The sequence below is a fragment of the Gadus chalcogrammus genome, chromosome 3 (genome assembly GCF_026213295.1).
Source record: "Gadus chalcogrammus isolate NIFS_2021 chromosome 3, NIFS_Gcha_1.0, whole genome shotgun sequence".
Lineage (NCBI taxonomy): Eukaryota > Metazoa > Chordata > Actinopteri > Gadiformes > Gadidae > Gadus > Gadus chalcogrammus.
Window position 1 is genome coordinate 21,008,942 of NC_079414.1, and position 14,838 is coordinate 21,023,779.

Consider the following 14,838-nt stretch of genomic DNA (forward strand, 5'->3'; position numbering starts at 1 on the left):
TTTAGGTAAAAGTATGGTTTGGTTAGGGTAAAGGAGAGGTTTGATTTGAACGACGTACAGGTTTGGTTTGGGTACTGACTGGTTAGGGTTTAATAATGTACAGGTTTGGTTTGGGTACTGACTGGTTAGGGTTTAATAACGTACAGGTTTGATTTGGCTGACGTACAAGATTTGGTGTAGGTTGTAGCAATGTCCACGCTACACGCAGCGGGACTCTATGGGACTCCTCCAGGCAAAGGACCCAGGGTGGTGCTGTTTGAAGACCTTTTTTTGTAAAGGTTTGACAATGATACATGGCCTGGTGTTGTTGCCGTGTCTGATTGGACTCAGCAATGTGAGGCTGCTTCACCAGCCATTATCCACCCACACTCACGCCCACATAGCTAATGACTGGTTTAATTACCTGTTTTTTAAGCTTGATTTACAGGTTTGGTGTAGGGAACGTACATGTTTAATTTAAGTTAAGTACAGGTTTGGTTTGGTTAATATACATGTGTAGTTTAGGTTAAATACATGTTTGTTTAAGGTAATGACTGCTTAGGGGTCGTTCATAATTTATAGGTTTGGTTAGGTTAATGTAAAGGTTTGGGTGGGCTAAAGTGCATGTTTGGTTAGGGTAATATTCAGGTTTGGTTTGGGTAATGTACATGTTAGTGTACGTCACTAGTTAATGCAAGTGAGAGGGAAACGGAAATGAGTAACTCTGACTAAGAGGAGATGTATGTCTGTCTGAGCAATGCACTCACAGTGTGTTTCTCTTCAGCTGGGGAGCTGGTGGTCCGTCCAAAGACCCACGGGAGGGACAGCAGTCGTGGGATGCTGACGCTCACCGAGGAAGAGGCTTCCAGGAGGAGTGGGGGCAGCCCGGCCCAGTCGCCGTGCCACTCGCTCCCTTCAGGACGCCCCCGCAGGAGAGAGTCGGACCCCATCGGACCCCACAGACCGGTAAGAGCCTCGCAACGACCTCACCAGGCCTAGCTAGAGCTGGACCAGCTGACACCACTTGACCAGCTGGTCGAGCTATAACTAGTCCTCCTTATTCCACTAAACCAGCTGTTCGAGCTATAACTAGTCCTCCTGATAGCACTTGACCAGCTGGTCTAGATATAACTAGTCCTCCTTATACCTCTTGACAAGCTGGTCTATCTATAAATAGTCCTCCCGATAGCAATTGACCTGCTGTTCTAGCTATAACTAGACCTGCTAATATACCTTGACTAGCTGGTCTAGCTATAACTAGTGCTCCTGATAGCACTTGACCAGCTGATCTAGCTATAACTAGTCCTCCTGATACCCCTTGACCAGCTGGTCTAGCTATAACTTGACCTCCTGATACAACTAGCTATAACTAGTCCTCCTGGTACAACTAAACCAGCATGTCTAGCTACAGCTTGAACTCCTGGTGCCTTGGACGATGTTTTGTAATTTTTCTTAATTTCCTACATTTAGCACTTACTTGCTATCCACACATTGTTTTGTCCAAAAGTGTAACATTTAGAGTGTTTTATTGACTGAACAAACCTGATATCTGATGAGATGACAGAGGCACTATCTTGGTTCACCTTAAGTATGGCAATTGTCTTCCTCCCCTAAAGGTGTGATTGAAATGCAGACAATCCTGGTACTCTGCAGGTTTGGTTTAGGGATATTAGAAGGGTTAGGTTAGGGTTGATTATATAGGTTTAGGATTGGGTTACGGTTAGGGTGTATCATTTAGGGTTAGATTAGGGTTTATCAGGTAAAGTTAGGATGAAGGTTGCTGTTAGGTTAGGGTTTATCATTAAGGGTTAGTTAGGGTTTATCATTTAGGGTTGGATTAGAGTTTATTATGGGGGTAAGGATTAAGGTTTGGGTTAGGTTAGGGTCGATTATTTAGGGTTAGCAGGGTGTGCGGGTTTGGGTTAGCAGTATAGACACTGAGCTATGGTTAGTGTTAGCAGGGTTAGGTTAGGATTGGCAGGGTTAATGGGGACATATTATACCACCAGGTGTGAGTGTGATTAGCCGTTACAAGCCTTTTTGAAAATGTGCAATAATATGTCCCTTTTAAGGTAATAATTTTTGGTTTAATATTTTAGCTTTATTGCTTGACAAATAAGCATATCCAATACCCTAAATACTGGGTATCATCACCAGGAAAGCTCTCCCTTGGTAGAAGCAAATGGTTGCTAATGATATGTACACTGTCGACACACTGCAGTGGTGACTCAACACGCCTATATCACACTGCAGTGGTGACTCAACACACCTATATCACACTGCAGTGGTGACTCAACACACCTACATCACACTGCAAGGGACTAGTATATCAGAGTCAAAGCTGTCACTCACTGCCTGTCTGGATCGGGCGTTAGTGTTTGAGTTTGGGTTAAGTTCGGGTTTATTATGTGAAGAACGTTTTCTTTGGTTTGCTCAAGGTTATCTTACCACTTTTATTGGACGGGCCCGAATGCAATATTAATAGTTGTAATTCTTAATATTTAAATGAGCTTGTAGCTTGAACTGACCTAGACATATCTGTAGTGATGCTTATCGATAGAGATTCAAATAATTGCATCAATCAAAATCATCCCATCCTGTAACTGATATCTTCTGCAGGTGGCCAGCACTGCCTTTCTCTCCTTTCCACTTTCGGTAATTAGCTGTAATATAAAAAGCAAGATATATTTATTTATAAAACAGTAGCGTTGAATATTGACTGCCCAATAACATGTCCTTTATTGCAGATTAAGCCATTCAAACTGTCCCATTATTGTAACTTTGTCTCGGCTGTAGCACCACATTATTTTCCTATAAGAGGACATCTTATTGGAAAATAATCTTGGTTTATACCTTACATTTAGTTCATGATATAGCATTAAACCTGTAGTATTATAAAGTTAACAGTATATAATATAATGAATGGTTTAGGCCTTACATATAGTACATTAACCCTGTAGTATTAAATATTATACATATAATATAATATCTGGACATAATTACATATAATGCCTGAATCACAGTTTTGGGGAAGAGAAGGATAGGTTAGGGTTAGATATACTAAGGTCTCCAGAATGCAACCAAGATGGTGTTTCACAAGCAGTACCTTTCATATATATATAGCTCTGTGTGTGTGTGTGTGTGTGTGTGTGTGTGTGTGTGTGTGTGTGTGTGTGTGTGTGTGTGTGTGTGTGTGTGTGTGTGTGTGTGTGTGTGTGTGTGTGTGTGTGTGTGCGCGCATGTCCATGTGTGTGTTTTTGTGTATGCATACAGAAAACCATTGCTTAGTTATTCATATATTGCAGTATTGTATGCATTTCATGTCCATGATGTAAACCTTGTATGTATATTTGGTAATGACAATCAAACTAGATAAGGTACGGTATTAGTTAGGGATAGGGTTAGTTTTGGTGGTGCTTCTGTTTGAATGAATCATCAAAAGGCTGTTTGATGACATGTGCACAACCTTCATGAGAGTTGAGGACAGATTACTCATGCCACTGGCAAGACAGACTCTATTGCCTTTCTATGAATTATGCTTAAGAACCACTCATCAAGAATCAGTTCCACCTGTTTGTCTTGCTCAAGACCTAAAACTGGTACCCAACATAATTCATTTCAGGTTTTGACCATGATTCGGTTGAGTGTGTGTGCTACCGAAGAGGAAATTATTGTATTTATGAATTCTGAATATCAGTCATCTAGGAGGAAAATAAGGCAAAATATTTGTGCATAACTCTGCTGATCATGTTTTATTCATTTGTTGACTGATGACTTGTAATGATATTTGTAATTAAGGAATCCTTACAGGCCTCATACTGCTTGATGCTCTGCAAAACACTAGAACATGTCCACATCCTAACACTATACAATACTAGAACATGTCTCGATCCTCAGACTAAGACACAACATGTCCTCATTCCTAACACTAAGACACTAGAACATGTCCTTATCCTAACACTATACAACACTAGAACATGTCCTTATCCTAACACTATAAGACACTATAAGACTAGAACATGCTCACAAGAGCCCAAATTTCATGGCTATCTAAACCGAGACCTCTCTTCGGAGCAGGCTGAGCCTTAGAGGGTTACACACATCATTTCTCTAAAATCTATTTTGACGGTGGATTCTGACACTATATACTTTAGTAACATGCTTGGTGATTATTTTGAGATGTTTACTTCCGGTAAACCTGTTTTTTTTGGCATACAAATGCCATTTTTCCATACCTTCCAAGCTCACCAATTCCTCTACACATGGAAAACTGCTCCTTCTCAAAATATTGTCGCATCTGCTCTTGGTTTTATACATGTGGTGTAGTGGTACAGTGTAGGGAACATGACCATGGGGTAGTCGGTTCGAGTCTGACCTCAACCAAACATATTGTCAGACACGGAACGAAACCAAATGATGGCTAATATGATGTATTCATTAGGCCATGACCACCATATTGTAGGATCCTATTGACCCTAGTGATGTATCTATGTTCACGTCACCTAGATATTTGGACTCAGCATGACGTTTTACCTTGAGAACACTGCTTTTGGTACAGGAAAGACAGGACATTGGAAGGATAAACATGTCAAAACATTTACTGAACAGAGGGTAAAGGGTGAGGAAGCAGAGAAACGTTCTTCATGTCCATGGTACAAATTATCCTTTGCAGCCTTTTTTTTCGGTGAGACAAAGAGCAAAAACGTGACACTTTCGAACATTCAGTTATTTTAAATGTACTTGGCTTCTCTACTTGGAGAGTGCTTATCTTGTCTTTCTTGTATCTCACCTGCCCCTATCTCCTTCCATATTTATGTTGCTTCTCTTCAAGCCATTTATTGGCTATAGGGCTAGGTGATTGCCAATTGCCTATAGAGGTTCAAGGCTTTGTGGTGTACTATTGATCTCAAACTCTTACACAGGTCACTGGTGGTGTGATGATCCAACAATTCCCTTTGTAGCTCATGGTTTGAACGGTTTTCCCTATTGACGCTACTTGCTTGACACCGATTATTGCTGCAGTGCAGGTATATATATTATTTTAACACATTTTTGGGGAAAGTAATTAAGAGAAAGCAGTTCGTTGCTAAATATACTTTGTCTATTAAGTCGATCAGAAAGAAGTGGAGAATTTTGGTCATTTCTTATAGTTTTGAATGCGTATGTTCATAAGCGCGATACAAAAATTTAAATATGAATAATGTTGTTCATTCTCATTCATGCTGCACATTTTTAACCATAGACAATAGCAAGGTTGAAAGGTTGCTTTGACGACTCGACAACCGATCTTTCTCTGTTATTATTGGGAGGTGGGGAGGCTCTGCATGTAATTTCAGTGTCGACCAGACATTGGAAAATGTTGAATTACGAGCTGGATTGAAGTGAGTGACCAGGATTGATTGTAACCCACATTACCCTAGAAGGCAGAAAAGATATAGTGCTATTTCTATAGACTCTACAGGCTCAGTGTTAGTGGTCTAGGGGTGACTACAGGCTCAGTGTTAGTGGTCTAGGGGTGACTACAGGCTCAGTGCTAGTGGTCTAGGGGTGACTACAGGCTCAGTGTTAGTGGTCTAGGGTAGACTACAGGCTCAGTGTTAGTGGTCTAGGGGTGACTACAGGCTCAGTGTTAGTGGTCTAGGGGTGACTACAGGCTCAGTGTTAGTGGTCTAGGGGTGACTACAGGCTCAGTGTTAGTGGTCTAGGGGTGACTAGAGGCTCAGTGTTAGTGGTCTAGGGGTGACTACAGGCTCAGTGTTAGTGGTCTAGGGGTGACTACAGGCTCAGTGTTAGTGGTCTAGGGGTGACTAGACGCTCAGTGTTAGTGGTCTAGGGGTGACTACAGGCTCAGTGTTAGTGGTCTAGGGGTGACTACAGGCTCAGTGTTAGTGGTCTAGGGGTGACTAGAGGCTCAGTGTTAGTGGTCTAGGGGTGACTACAGGCTCAGTGTTAGTGGTCTAGGGGTGACTAGAGGCTCAGTGTTAGTGGTCTAGGGTCGACTCTAGAGACTTACAGTTAGTGGTCTAGGGTCGACTCTAAAGGGTTGGGGTTAGTATTGGCGTGAGGGTTTGTTTTGTAGGGTTGTCTCTAGATGGTTAGGCTTAGTGTTGGTGTGAGGGTTTGTTTTGTAGGGTTGTCTCTAGAGGGGCTTGTGGGAAAGTAGATGACTTCGATTAAATTTGAAATTACTAATTAACAACCTAAACTGATACTTGCTGATTAGTGCTGACTGATTGTTGGTTCTTCAGCTAATCAAGCCATACTTGTTGGTTATCAGAAACATAGGACAGCAGTTACAGAAACCAGGCCTGCAAATGTGCAGCATGTTGCTTTATAATGCTGTTACCAAGATGTACTTTATGAACCCAAGACATGCTTAGACTGAAGACCTGATGCTCATCGTGAGCAGAAGTCAGTTCAGGATTTCCCTTCCTTGTGAGCAGCACGGTGGTGCTCAATCCCCTGCCGTCGCTCTCTCCAAGCCCCTTACTGCTCTTATTCCAGTGCATCAAGGAGACGCTACTCTTGGTCAAGGAGTGTCATTCTCCTCTGCGATCCTTTTCCATTGACGTAACCACCACTGCCTTTGCAAACACTTGCCACTTAAAAGTACAGTATGTGAAGTGTGACTCACCTGTGGAGACAGAGACAGAGCGAGGGTGCCATTGAAGAACAGAAGAAGAAATAAAGAGGTGTTTTGGGGTAAGCACAGTTTAGGCTAGTCCTCTACCTCTCTTGTTACTATCTCAACCCTTTGTTGTGTTCAGCCATGCTCCTTACCTTTCTCCAATGTGTCTGTTTCGTGTGCTTGATGACTCCATGTCTTTCTTCTGTTGTGTGTCTTCTTAACCTCGACGTGTAAACAGTCAGCAGTCTACAGGTGCAAGGCCTTCTGTAGACTAGTGAGCTATGTGCTTGTGTTGGTCATTCGTTCTTTCCAAGTGCATTGTGGGAACATGTTTGCCCTGTCTTTTCCGGCAAGAAGGATGCTAGTCTGAATAATCAGTATTCCCAAACAGCTATCAGTCTGTTGGGTGTAGAATATTACACACTGCTAAATATCTCCGGTTTTTCCCTCAGTGTAAGAGGGGACGGTCGTAGAAGGCCTTCCTCTTACCCGTCTTTTAAAAACTTGATAGAAAGGCATGTTTGTGCAACCATAGTTACTGGCGTTGGAACCCTGGTCCTCTCCTTAACGTCCTGCCCTCCCTCCTCTGATTGGTCCCTATACAGTTGGAGGAAGACAGGCCCCACCCACGGCCCAATCAGCTGAGGAGGCTGGCCTCCTATGTCTTCTCGTCGTCCACTCTGGAGACGGAACAGTATCCCCACGGCACAGGGAGCTTCATCCAGCGCAGCCGCTCGGCCGAGAGCAGCCCGGCGCACCTCACGGCGTCACCGCGGCGCCGTCACGCCCCCCTGCAGAGCCCGGGTAGCCCCCGGAGCAGACACTCTGTGCTGAACGTGTCCCGGACACAGCTCCAGCAGATGCTGGCCAAGCTGATGAACAAGAACTCGAGCTAAGCTTACAGGCTAAAAAAAGGGACTGGTGCATGCTGGGACACACCAATACACTGACCACAACAAGCCATGCTTATCACAAGGTAGGACACACCCACTGCTGTTGAAGTAGATGAACACATGCTTACCCACGGAGCTCCAGCTACTGGCGCTGTCCGGACTCCGGAGAAATGTTTTTTTTCCCATGCAATAATCTCTTGAAGCAGAGGACATGTTGCACATGCCAGACAGCTGGCACACGTATTGAGAGGACCTTGGGGATTAAGAGATGCTTGCCAAGGAGACTGAAACAGAGCGACGCGGCGAGGTAGCATCTTTTCTTGGTCATGATGGCAGCCAATCACATCATTTCTAGAATGTCACGCCAGCACCTTCTGATCTCCTCTTCTACAGAGCAATACAAAGACCGTATGGTCTCCTGCGAACATCAGTAGTGTTTAAGATTTGAGAGAAGGCCATAAGCTCAAGCAATGAATGCACTAATGCAAGTTGTCATTGAGGCTTCTTTGTCCTGACACATAAATAGGTTTGTCTTCTTTCTGCTTGATGCTAGCCTCGCACAACCAGACCGCGTTCCCTTTGCTCACGAGGTCTGGAAAGTTAAGTGGTTTGTGGAGGGGCGTCAAACTTTACTTTGCCAACCATTCTGATCCCCCAATCCCCATGAACTATATTGAAATGCTGTATTTTCATAGCAAACACCAACAGCGAAAGTTAAAGCTACCATTTCCATTGAAGTCAAACGGAATTGCATTCAAACTAATTCCAAGGAGCATTAATATGATGACGTTACTGACTCAATTGTAGAATTGTCCAAAGCGGTACTTCCCACTTTCCTCACCATCTACATCACTCGCTGGGATTCGCTGATTGGCCGACGGAATGTTGTTCGGAGCCTAGCTGGTGGATTGTGGTTAGGGTAAGGATGCGTGGTTGGAGGTCTGTGAATTATGGTTAGGGTCAGGATGCGTGGTTGGAGGTTTGTGGGTTGTGGTTAGGGTTAGGTTGCTGGTTAGAGGTTTGTATGAGCTAGCTTGAAGCAGCTTGCTGCTTTTTCAGAGATCATGAAAACAAGGAGAGACAGGTGCTGTAAAAAAGACGTGTGCTTCCCGAAAGATACATTGACGACAAGTATCTTATGTTCGAGTGTTCAGTTTGGGGATATTTCCCACAAGGCCTGCTACATTACCTTTTGTTCCCAGTCTGTTGTTCTTCAGCTGACAGTATTAATACTTGCTGCAACTTGTTTGGCCTTCTGTTGCACTTTATAATTGAATATATCAGCAAAGGATTCAACAAAATGAATGTTTGGGTGCAAACCAGAGTTGCAATAAGTAAGATGTTCATCAAACTATATCATAGTATTTAGACGCCTAGATTGTCTACCATTTTCCTATTCAGATCACAAATAAATATTATGCCATTCACAAACGAAGATGGTTTATCCTTAAAGAGACATTATACCATACACAAACAGAGATAGTTACTCCCTAAATAAACATTCACAAACTGAGATATGACCTTGTTCTGGTTGCTCTTTCAAGATGGTAAAGGGCTACATGAAGTAAAAGTAGCAATCAATGGGTTAGAATGAATGGTCAAGCTCCTCATATAAACGCATGATTTCATGATTTAATGAAGTTTCCTAATGCTTAATGGCTCAGCGTATCAGAAAAGAGATGGGGGGGGGGTTAGGGTTATGTAGGGTAAAAAATTAAGTAAGGGTTATGTAGGTTTTAAGGGGGGGGTTAAGGGTGGTTAGGGTTATGTGGGATTAGATAGGTTAGGGTTAAAGGGGTTGGGGTTATTTAGGGTGAGATAGGATTAGGGTTATGTAGGGTTAAGGGGGGTTAGGGTAATGTAGGGTGAGATAAGGAAAGGGTTAAGGAGGGTAAGGGTATGTAGAGTGAGATAAGGTTATGTAGGGTTAAGTATGGTTATGCAGGGATATGTAGGGTTATAGGTATGTGGGGTAAGATTGTGATGCAATGTATCAGAAAAGGGCCTATGTGGATCTAGCTGCTTAATCCTGACTTATTTTTGCACAGGAGAAGAATAATGCTGTAAATGATTGTCATCTTTTCTGTATGTAATGTCACCCACTTTAAAAGGAATTCACATGGGAAATAAAAATATATTGTAACCATAGACTGATGACTGGAGATTGCATGTGAACTGCTGTACGTACGACACACAACTCTGATTCTAAAGATGAACTATGATATGATTATGAACACAAACCTCTGTAAGACTGTAAAGACCCTGTGATATTGTATAAAAACTGTAGAGAAGACACTCACGGATCAATGTAGCTCACAGATGACGAGCATAATTACAGTCACAATGCTCTTCAAACCATCATAGAATTAAATCAGTGCTAGCGTCATTTACTGTAGGTACTTGCTGTCATGTACTTAATATGGCGCTATGTATCTATCATTGGCGGTGACATTCATAATATGCACATAAGAAAACCCCACCATCATCATCTCCTCAAACACTTAGAAGGTGCCTTCATCAGAACTCTGGATACCTTTAGAAACTCTGACATTGTGTCCTTTTACCAAAATCAATGTTGTATGCATACTGTGCATTATTTCTATTTGATGGATTTCAAGTCCAGTCATTCCTGGGTGTCACGCGTGTTTGTGTCTTTGACCCTTGAGGTTGACCCTTGAGTCAGGGTAAGGACATGTTTGGTCTTATTCTTGAGTCAGGGTTAGGTTGGTCCGGTCCGTGATTTAGAATTAGGTTGGTCTGATCTGTGAGTCAGGGTTAGGGCAGGTTTGGTCTTATTCAATTGTCAGGGTTAGGTTGGTCTGATTCTTGAGTCAGGGCTAGGTTGGTCTAATTATTGAGTCACGGTTAGGGCTAGGTTTGTCTAATTCTTGAGTCACGGTTAGGTTGGGCTGATCCTTGAGTCAGGGTTAGTTCTAGGTTGATCAGATCTTTGTGTAAGGGTTAGGTCTAGGTTGGTCTGATCCTTTGGTCAGGGTTAGGGCTAGGTTGGGTTGATCCGTAAGTCAGGGTTAATGATAGGTTTGACTGATCCGTGAGTGTCCTCCACAGGTAGAATATATAGTGTATATTATGGTATATATATATATATATATAATAGTATATATAATTATATCTATATAATGTTATACATAATAGCGTATCTAATATTGTATGTAATAATATATAATAGTATATATAATAAAATATCTGATAGTATATAGACTAATATATATATATATATATATATATATATATATATATAATATATATATTTTATTGTATAATACTATATAAAATAGTATAGATAATATAAAATATAATTGGATATCAAATAAATAGTCTTTTTTTATCACTACATAATTGTACAGTTACTGCTTGTGTAATTTGCAGGTCCAGCATGTATTTTAAACCTTTTTTTAAATGAATACAAGAATACTGTGTACATATATACAGAAAGGTAGATAATGCTGTGTGTACATATATACAGAAAGATAGATAATACTGTGTGTACATATATACAGAAAGGTAAAGGATGGTCATCTCTGAAAGCATGCTTGTTGATGGTCCTAGTATGTACAGGGTGTATGCTATCTTTATAAAGGGAAACACTTGAAAATCACCAGGTATCAGACTGTCAAAGAAGAAAGTGCAATGCATTTTTGTGCCTTTTATATCAATGTATGTAATCAAGACAATCTTGAAATGCTTGTGTACAACCAAAATTACATTAAATGGTTTGGCGGCAAATGCTTACATTGTTGTCTTTCTTCCTTCAGTGTGAGTGGGATGTGATACAGTGTGATTGTGATTTGAGAACGATAGTGAGATAGATACGCTCAAATGTTTAGTTTTTTGTTATCTTTTGAATGATCTGACCGGTTATCATGTCCTTTTAGGTGATGTCCCCGACAGAACCAGCCTCGCCGGACTATCGCACCAAGAGACAGAGTGGAGAGAGGGAACACTTCCACATCCTGCCTCAGCTCCAGGCCCAGAGAAGTGATTTGCTCACGGTCATCCTGACCGGCACCCTTCCCCAGCGCCGAGGCATCTCCGTCCCTCCTACGGACCGCTGGGAACCCCCGGGGCCTGGGGAGGACGACGTCACCAAGAGTGAGTCCCACAGCGAGGCCAGTCAGAAGAGCACCGAGCGCAGCCAGGAGGCGGCGCCGTCCACCCTCATGGCCGAAGACCAAAGAGTCAGGGAGCCCATGTCGGCTGGGGACGTAGACCCGGACCTGGAGGATGGCTCCAAGACCCTGGTCCTCTTTTCGCCGGGAGACACACGCAAGTCTCCCTCTGGGGGAGACCAGCTCCTGGAAGCTGGTTTAGCCACTCCCTGTGCCCTCACTCCCTGTGCCCTTACTCCCTGCGCCCTCACTCCCTCTGCCCTCGCTCCCTCTGCCCTTACTCCCTGTGCCCTCACTCCCTGTGCCCTCACTCTTTCTGTCCTCGCTCCCTGTGCCCTCACTCCCTGTGCCCTTACTCCCTGTGCCCTTGCTCCCTCTGCCCTCGCTCCCCGTGCCCTCACTCCCTGTGCCCTTACTCCCTCTGCCCTCACTCCCTGTGCCCTTGCTCCCTGTGCCCTTGCTCCCTCTGCCCTCGCTCCCCGTGCCCTCACTCCCTGTGCCCTTGCTCCCTCTGCCCTCGCTCCCCGTGCCCTTACTCCCTGTGCCCTCACTCTCTGCGCCCTCAGTCCATGTGCCCAGACGGACAGGCCCCTGGACAAACTGGGACTCCCTGCACCAGCAGAGTTCGCTGAGACTGGCAGGTTATCGCCGGCTCTCCGGTTTGAACTGCGACCGTCCGCCCAGATCACTCCAGCATCCCCACCCTTTACCAAAGTTGAACGCACTTTCATTCATATCGCCGAGACCTCACACCTAAACGTCATGTCTTCTAGCACACAGTCCGTCAGAGAGGGCGACCAGGATGTATTATCTCAACCTAAGGAAGCCGCAATCGAGCTGCAGATTCTCATAAAGAGAGAAAAACCCCAGCAGGGGCTGCGTACTCATGCACCGCCGGAGGAGCCCTCTCTGACAGATCCCAAATGCCGTGACATGACTGCCCCGAACCAATCATCGGAGCCTGTGCCAGAAGCAATCTTGGAAGAGTCGGATGTCAAACAGTCAGTAGCCAGTAAGGAAGAACCTGCAATAGAACCACAAGAGTCCATCAGGCCCAAAGCTCGCAGTCGCATCCCTGTGCTTGCTTCTGGAGAAGACTCTGGCTCGGACAGGTCTTCCTCCACCTCTGCCCGGGCCCATCTTCAGAAGCGAGCTAGACAGGGGGATCTGGCCCGCTTGCTAGTGCAGAAGCAGCAGGGCCGTTGGATCAGGAAGAGGTTGATCTCTGGAACGTCCTCCTCCCTCTCCTCAATGGACGAGGAAAGACAGAAGGCTTCAGAAACTCTCTCCGCCACCGGCTCAGAAGAGGACACCCATACCTCAGAAGAGTCCAGAAGGGGCCCCTGTCTCCTGCCGACTGAGGAGCACGGCTCCATGGAGGGGCGGAGCAGGATCCCAAGGCCCCAAACCCCCCGGCCCCAAACCTCCAGGACCCTCACCCCCCGGCCCCAAACCCCCCGGCCCCAAGCCACCAGGACCCTAAGCACCAGGACCCTAACCCCCAGGCTTCTAACCCCTGTTAAGGGGCCCTCAGATGAGCTTCCTGCTACACGACCCTCCCAGCGATTGCCGCCAGGAACCAGCTCTAGCAAAGGAGCAGCAGCTCCACCTAATAGGTATGTGGACTTAACAGCGTGTTGGCTTGGCTAGATGTTTTCTATTTGAAACACGCAGTCAGAACAAGTACAAAAACAAGCAATCTGTTTTATATTTAAATCAAAGAACTTGATTTGAGTTATGTGTCTTGAATATATCTATAAATCTGACAAATTGGCATCTGGATGAGTAAGGATATGGTTAGTAATTATCTGAGTTAGGTTAGGGTGAGGGCAACTTGAATATATAAATGTATGAGTTGGGTTAGTGTGAAGGTAACATGAATAAAATGAATATGAGTTAGGGTTAAGGTAACTTCAATGTATAAATATATAAGTAGGATTAGGTTAATTTGAATACATAAATATATGAGTTGGATTAGGGTCATTTGAATGTTTAAATATATGAGTTAGAATAGGGTAACTTGAATATTTAAACAAACAAGTAAGGGTGTAGGTAAATTGAATATATAAATATATGTGTTATGTTTAGGGTAACTTGAATACAACTTTTGCTTTCTACTCAGGCTCCAAAAGTTTGGCATGAGAAACAAACCACTTCCTGTCAGGTCTGGCTCCGCCTCCTGTCCCCGCCCCCCTGCTGGCCCCGTCGCGGCACCGCCACTACGCACCATCTTTGGAACCCGCCGCAGTCTCAGCTCCACCCACTGCAGGAATGACAGTCCCTCCCCTCACAGGCTGCTCCCCACCAGAACACCCCTCTCCGTCAGGACTCCACCCCAGACGCAGCCCCGAACTTCGGCTCCCCTGGAGCGGGGACGCAGCCGCCCCAAAGCAGCCTCGGGGGGTGCTAGATAATAAGAGAAGGTCCATACGGTCAAGATGTGTCGATGTTAGTGAGGAACTATACGCTAGTTACAGCTCCAGCCCCCCAATACCGGGGTGCAGCCAGGGATGTCCACCAGGGACATGACTTACTCTTTAAAGCTCCTTGGTCTGATTATAACCCTCTTTTCTTTAGCATGATTCCGTTCATGGGGTATCATTTCCTCTATAACCCTCTTTTCTTTAGCATGATTCCGTTCATGGGGTATCATTTCCTCTATAACCCTCTTTTCTTTAGCATGATTCTGTTCATGGGGTATAATTTCATTGACAACCGTCTTTTCTTTAGCATGATTCTTTTCATTGGTTATAATTTAATTTTCAACTGTCTATTCTTTGGCATGATTCGGGTCATGGGGTATGATTTCATTTATAACCCTCTATTCTTTAGCATGATTCTGTTCAGGGGCTTCCAGTATTGAAGAGCAATGCTGCCATGGTGCTATGGAACCATTAGCTGCCAGGGTTAGGGTCAGGGTTATTGTGAGGGTAAGGGTTAGTGTGAGGGATATGTAAGTGTCAAGGTACGGCCACACTGCACGCGTTACGCGCGTTAGAGCCTTTGAAAATCGGCATTTTTGCATAGGGAACCATTGGTGTAGGTGCATAGACGCGTTACACGCGTTAAAGCGGCGCGTTAGTGGCGTTAGACGCGGCATACGCACGTAATGACCCACGTAAACGCACCAACGCGCAGAGTTCAAATATTTGAACTTTTGACGCGCCTACGTGTGACGCTTAGCCGCGATAGCCAATCAATTGTTATT

The 14,838-nt window shown here is 44.4% G+C and overlaps 1 protein-coding gene across 1 annotated transcript in view; it reads left to right on the forward strand.

Annotated features, from left to right (window-relative positions):
- ttbk1a (tau tubulin kinase 1a) overlaps positions 1-14,044 on the forward strand; it is a 29,674-nt gene extending 15,630 nt beyond the window's left edge. Inside the window, exons 14-17 of the mRNA XM_056587270.1 lie at positions 764-945; positions 11,397-11,858; positions 12,210-13,246; positions 13,753-14,044. Coding sequence (XP_056443245.1) covers positions 764-945; positions 11,397-11,858; positions 12,210-13,246; positions 13,753-14,044 — 1,973 coding nt within the window. The remainder of the gene's footprint in view (positions 1-763; positions 946-11,396; positions 11,859-12,209; positions 13,247-13,752) is intronic.
- The last annotated feature ends 794 nt before the right edge of the window (positions 14,045-14,838 follow it).